Below are 7,256 nucleotides of genomic sequence, written 5' to 3' on the forward strand. Positions count from 1 at the left end.
AGCTGCCATGACTGCGATGACTTTGATCTAAACGTTCTATTTGTTTGGCTCTTCTGGTAACTGTTTCTGACATTCCATCTGGAGCATTTGGTTGGTTATCAGAATCTGTTTGGTGGGTGTCCTTCAGCGGCCAACACCTCCATCATGATTGCAGCTTGGCAGTTTGATCGTGGGCCTGCCGTAGTTTGAGTCTGAGCCGTTTAATAAGGCCAATGACTCGTCCATTGCGAACATTCTTATTCCTTGACCTTCTTCCCTGGTGTTGGTGAGGTTGCTGTTTCTTGGGCACTGCTGCTGCGGCACATGTGATGTTGTCTACGCTCACAGACGCTGCTGTTGCTTCTCTTCTCTCTCCGCGGTTGCCTTTTAAGACGAGCCAGTGGTTTTATTCTGAAGGACAGCCTGCGAAGTTCAGCAACCCAGATAATTGACCAGATGGTCTTCTCCGCAATTGCAGCACTTGGCTGTGAGCCTGCAATCTTGATTACTGCAATCGATTGTCATGTAGTTGACAGAAAACTTCCTGCAGAGTGATGAAGCTTGATAGTGCTTTTTGGAGTGACTGATTCTCCGACACCAGTGGCATGGCAGAACAACAAGACATAGTAAGGTTGGTTAATGCAAGGAAAGATAGCTGTACATATCATGTGAAGAAAGTGGGAAATAAATTACGACGTTAAGGATTTTACATAAAAATAGAATCTATTCAGCAACAAGTAGAGAACGTCTTAACATAATGTGGTTGAAAGGTGTCCCAATAATCATCCATCAATGACAGTGAGATGGTGGACATCGATGGCAAGAAATACAGATGCATTGAGGCTCTGAAGAAGGCAAACGTTACCACAGAGCTGTGACGAAAGTTGTTAAGGTAAGCTAATATTGAAAAGAGATACGTAAAAAAGTAGTATATTCACAGCAGAATTTATTAATCCGATACAGTTTTTCAATAAACTGCTTGGTAGTTATTTCTTCCTTTGTAACAAATATGTATGTTTATCTTATATGTACGCATTGCTTGCATTGTAGAATTATTTTCTTGTAGTTTACGGTTATTACAAACAGTTTTTCGTTGTGACGTTTCAGGAGAACACACGCTCCCTTTAGACATTTATTTTTATCTTGACTAAAGATACAGTTTTAACAATGGTTAGCAATTTTTTAAACAAAAGGATCCGTTATATAATGGATGTTGTCAATGTTACATTGTTGTAATATAGCAACCTAACTGTGAAAAGAAGCAGTCTGTTTTATTTTTATTTCAGATAAAAATCCCTGATCACATTATTTTTATTTAAAATTATGAATCCCAAATGTCATCAAGTAATTCAAAGTCAGCAACATCAAGAAACTTTGTGAAAACAATGATGACTTTGAATTACCTGATGATAATATGATTACCAACATATTAACCACGATATACGACCTTACGTATTTCGAGTATTTCTTGTTCCACTGTTTTGTAAGGTTCAACTGTTGCCTTAATGTACTGACAACCCACTTCATTGTCACCAAGATAGTAGTACAGCTTAAGGTAATAGTCTGATTCGTCGTTACTCACTAACTGCCAATTTGATTCTGGAGTCTCCAAAATATTGTAATAGCTATCAGAGTAGTACTCTTCCTGAAAATAAATATATGATATTAATGTTTTTCTTCATATTTTTAGCATTAAAAGCAATAAAAGAATTATGTACCCTTATGTGCCAATATAGTGAGCAGGTTCGGTGGCTGAACACGTTAAGCGTCGTCTTTTGAACTAATTACAGAAGTTTCAGGTTTCGAATCATGGTCTGATCAAGGATGTTCATTGTGAATGTCCTTCATTAATTTCATGTAATCATCGTCGCGGTAGCCAAACGGGGATGAAATTCAACGTAAAATAACAAAAATGGGATAAAATAAAATTGAGTGAAAACTGCGTCAATGAAATTCTTAAACATGAATTAAGTTAAGCAAAAAATGTATTTTGTTATGAGTAGATTTGTTTAGCTTTCCTCGAACATTCTGGCAATTCACTTTTAATTAGGCATTTCCATGAAGACAACATCGTAATAAAAATCGTTATCCTGAACAAGATATTAGTGCTTCCCTGTACATTGAATTAAAGCCAGGAGCGGGTTACTTGCCACTAGGCTATCTTAGCCCTAGAACACTACCGTACGTAAAATTTACGTATGCTTCGCGCTCAAATCCCTCCCCTACCTCCCACATCGCACACACCTACCCCTCCGCCTATGGTATTCCTCTATCATTCTGTCAGGCACGTGGCAGCACTGTGGTAAGGAGGGCGGAAGCAGTGAACGTCTTTAGTTTGTGCGTTATGTGAGACTCTCTACGTCAATAATACGTAGTGATAGCAAGAGAAGAAAAATCTTGCACGTAATTTTGACGTGCATGTAGTAATAACGCCATTTGTATTCAAGTTAGATTTGCGTGAATTTTTCTATAATATCTCATTTTTCTATAACATGATCAACATCGCAGCGATCAATGGATACATTATTCACACTCACAACTTCTACAACAATCAGGGCAACTTAGAAAAGAGACCATTCTCACGAATTCAGTTCATGCTTCACCTCCATGAGAACTTGACCAAGATCTGGCAGGAGCAAAGGCTAATGAATCCGGGACTGTCACAGGAGTTAAGAAAGTCAATTTTGAAGGTACTGGGGAAGGAAGAGACAAGTACAGTAGCAGCCACGTCACAAGGGAACAGAAAGTATTTCAGTTTCTGCAACTGCAAGAAAAGGAGGATGACAACTACGTACTGCTCCTGTGGGAAGCCAATTTGTGGAACACTACCGTATGTAAAACATCGTAATAAAAATCGTTATCCTGAACAAGATATTAGTGCTTCCCGGTACATTGAATTAAAGCCAGGAGCGGGTTGCTTGCCACTAGGCTATCCTAGCCCTAGAACACTACCGTACGTAAAATTTACGTATGCTTCGCGCTCAAATCCCTCCCCTACCTCCCACCTCGCACCCACTCACCCCTCTGCCTAGCAGTGCCTCAAGTTGTCTGTCGGACATAAGCAGCACTGTGGTAAGGAGGGTGCAAGCGCTGATCGTCTTGATTTGGTTTGTTATGTTGTGCACTGTACGTCAATTTTACGTAGCTGTGTAAAACGAGAAATATCTTTCACGTAATTTTGACATTTGTAAATTCGATTTGGATACTTAGATTTTGAAAACGAAAGTTTAGAATCATGCACTATTTTCTTGTAAGACTTTAAAATTACATTTGTTCCTTATTTACGGCGTTATGAATATTATTATTGTTTATTTTCATTGTTCGAACTTTTCGCCTTCATTCTTAATGTACGAACGGGCTTGTCAAGCAAGACCTTCTCTTAAAATATTCTATGTTTAATAAAACCATGTTTATACATTTTAAAATGAAGAATAAAATTCCAATATAAGGAAAAATAAACAAAATAATGTTCACAATGAATAGAAATTTGTTTTTATAATGTAGAGGTTGTTTTAAAAATAGATTCTTTAATGTACGTAAAATTTACGTAGCGGTAGTTACACTGTAATATTGGAACACGGTAGTGTTCTGGGGCTAGGTTACAGCCTAGGGATCGCAATTCATGGGGGCCGCACAAATATGAGACGCTGAAGTGACAAACACCATCTACAATTAAAACTTCTTAATATTGTGATAATAGCAAAACAAAACAACATTTCAAGTCTATTAACTTGCTTATTTTATGAAAGAAGATAGAAGGAAGAATTTTCTAGCGTTTAAGTAACTTCTTATATCATAACCACATTTTCAGTACTCTATTTTAACCGTAGTGCAAGTCTGTACGGCATACAGCAAAGGTTGCTTGAAGAAACGAATGTAAATATTTTGAATACCAAGAATTGAAACTTTGGGTATATGGTGGTGATATTAATATCTCCCTTGATGTTTTTTGAGTAATTCATTCATAATTAATTTACAAGACCAGTCAAGTGGTGTGATATTCGTGGTTAAAATTACATCTTTCTCAGTTCGCGGCCAGTGTGGCTACTGTAATGTAACATCGGTCTCTTTCCCATTGGTGTGTGTTCACTATTAGTATTCTGTGGCGAAATGCATCATGCAAGTAAAATTTAAAAAAAGCATGTTTCGGAAATTCTAAAGAAAGTACCTATTTTTTTTCTGATTTATGTCTTGTTCAAAATGATTTCGAGGCTTTAATTCATTAGTTTGCTGTCATGAAAGGCGGAATGAAATACTTGTAGGTGAGTGTTCTCTTGTTTTGTATTGTTTTATAGAAATTTAACGAATAAAAGTTAATCAGATGTGTCTGTAATTGAAAGTTTATAAGTGCGTATAATTAGTGAGAGCGAAGTACGTACATGATAATAAAATTGTTAATAACTATGATGGTTATAATGATGATAATAATATTAACAAGGCCAGAAACAAAGGATAGCCTAGGGACATAGTTTTATAATCCCCCATACCCGATTATCGAAATAAGTTTGATGCAGATATAAGTTCAGTGCTGCGGTAATAAATGAATGTTCACATACAAACTTATAATGTCACGTTTCAGACACACCTACATACCTCTGGGAAAGGGCAGGTCTTCATTTCAAGATCCTCGATGTTTTGAAAAATTGAAGAATATATTTTATCTTCTTTCAACAGTTTGTTGCATGCATCTTCGATCCATAAATCAGGATTAGTTTTGCAGTCCTCCCTGGAATTAAGTGCACACTCCTCTAACTCCACTTTAACCTGAAAATATATATTTATTTTTAATCAGAATCAACTTCAAGTAAAGTAGAATATCATTACTTGCAATTCGCCCAAAATAAAAATATGTATAGAAATGCTGCACATGAGAACATGGAAACCCATACAGAATTATCCAAGGGAAGTGTCAGATTTAAATAAGTTTCCAAGATATGAGTTAATATTTGAGTTTTCCGGGTTTGATACTCGCTGGAGGCACATAGTGGTTCGGATCCGACTTTAAATTGTAGGTCCAGCCTCGATTGGCCTTTCTATGCTAAAAGTGGACTTAAAACAACAATTCAAATCAATTCAATTCAATTTAAACTGTAGGTAAAGTCCCGATTAACCTTGCTGTGCATAAAGTGGACTTTAAACACCAAATCAACCAACCAAACAACCAATAAGTGAGTTTCAGATAGTTCACTTCAAATGAAATATTTGTAATTGTTTTCTGTAGGCTAGATACTTATTTCAGTAATTACAAAATAAAACAGAGAACTGGATTTATGCTCACCCAGCCTCAAATCAATGAACCTGTGAGAAACGCTGTTGGGTATAGGTGGCCGAAGCGTGGTGCTGATCACATAACCTCCTAAATAGCCCAGATCGAGAATGTATGGAGTCTTACCCACACATCCACTGATTGTTCCTTCCTGGCATTGTACTATTTGCAGGGAGAACTTTATCTTTTTATAACAGGAATTAAATCAAAATTGTACCCCATCTTACTCCATCTGTGATAACGTTTGGTTAGGCAACTACGAATTGCAGATTACCTCTAGTCTTAGTCAGCGCCTTTTTTCTGTGAAAAAATAAGGAATGGTTATCTGACGGCATGATCGTGCTTAACAATTATGAGTTGCTAATGCTGGAGCAAGAAATTCCAGCACTCTGCCATCTAGGTGTCTCAGATAGTTTCAAATTTCAATTTTCGCTCAACCTGTTGTGAAATATTAGACATGCAACAAGGAACTTGGGGCTTTTGAAATTCATAAGTTATATTGTAAATACCAAGTTTCCAGCACTTGTACTAAGACATTAAGACTTGTATAGGGGAAACTAATTTCTACACAAATTGTCCATTTTACCAAGACATCGAACTCACAAAACACATAATGATGTTACGTAGTGTAAACATCCATGCGTTTGTATATAACCCAAGAGAAAACACGAAAGATAAATGACTCATATTTGGCCATTTACTTACGGACAGTGGCGTCACTAAGGGAGTGGCGAGTCTAGCAGTGATAGACCAATCGTATTTTCGAATTGGAGCAATTATTTTGTCGAAGCCACAGTTCATAAGCGACGCTCCTTCACGCGCTTCTCACCCCTTAGTACCATCATCAGGCAGGCTGGAAGGAGCTACTAAACAGCTCTTTAGACCGCCTGACCAGTTTCAGGTAGAGACTGCCGCCGAAAGGAGAAGGAGAGATTCCCATTTCTACTTCGGTTGATGAGGGAACCATGATTATTTGCAACTGCTAGAATAGTTACCTCATTCACCATCAGATAGAGCACGTGTTAAGGTAGCTGCTACTCAACCTCCAAATAGAAAAAGCGTCAATACGGACTTCAACAACACATTTAAAAACCCACCCTTTGTCAACGTAATAGTCAATTTATCACTTTGCCAAAATTTTCATATTTAATATTATAGACTAGTAATACAGTAAAAATTGACACTTTGATAAGTATGTATAAGTACTGTGTGAATAAAATCGAAACTGCAAGAATGTTTCTCTTACTCTGAAAGAATCGTCGAGTTCTACTTCCAGAATAATTGTGGCTGCTATGTCCATTGATGTATCATTAACCCTTATAAGGTCGACATCATTAATCACAAACTTGCTAGCTTCGTACCCATTGCATGGTTTAAATTCCCACAAGAGAAGCATATTCTGAAAATAAATAAGAGTTGATTATAGTCGTGGATACATTCTCTAATAGACTAACGTTTAAATTGATTTAATAGAAAAATATTTCAATGCAGGTTTTATGCCATTATTTCACTTTAATCATGGCTCTCGCATTTGCAAAAATGAGGATATAAATATTATTTAATATAGGTTATCATTAAATGTGTATATTATATATATATATATATACTATATATAAACAATTAAGACTAAGTGCTAAACTAACCAAGTAACTAACAATATAAACTAAAATACTTAGAAAAGAAAACAAACATTAAGATATTGTGAAAAAAGTTTTATTCCGCAAAGTATTAGCCACTTTTCTCGATGACCTTGGTCCATCGTTCTGGCAACTTCAAAATTCCGTTCGCGTAGGAACTGGGGTGGCTTGGAGGCGTAAAAGTCAACGATGTGCTGTTTAACAACGTTGAGGTCAGGTAATAAGTATCAGTTCAAATAGTTATGTAAAGACTGGAACAAAAGGATGGTGCAATATCCGGTGAATGTGTTGGGTGGGTGAAACGTCACTTTTCTTGCACGGAACACAAGAAGTCTTGATGGGACGCAACACTCTTCCTATTCACTGGATCTCTT

The 7,256-nt window shown here is 36.8% G+C and overlaps 1 protein-coding gene across 1 annotated transcript; it reads right to left on the minus strand.

The window, feature by feature from the left end:
* Positions 1–1,343: 1,343 nt before the first annotated feature.
* On the minus strand, positions 1,344–6,587 carry LOC145991054 (uncharacterized). Its single transcript, XM_083126762.1, has 3 exons — positions 6,492–6,587; positions 4,573–4,743; positions 1,344–1,624 (listed from the first exon to the last, which is right to left on the minus strand). The coding sequence occupies exons 1-3, from the start codon at positions 6,543–6,545 to the stop codon at positions 1,409–1,411; spliced, it is 441 nt and encodes a 146-aa protein (XP_082982888.1). The 5' UTR covers positions 6,546–6,587; the 3' UTR covers positions 1,344–1,408.
* Positions 6,588–7,256: the final 669 nt, after the last annotated feature.

Source organism: Lepisma saccharinum, chromosome 1 (genome assembly GCF_977018435.1).
Source record: "Lepisma saccharinum chromosome 1, izLepSacc3.1, whole genome shotgun sequence".
In the NCBI taxonomy this organism is placed as follows: Eukaryota; Metazoa; Arthropoda; class Insecta; order Zygentoma; family Lepismatidae; genus Lepisma; species Lepisma saccharinum.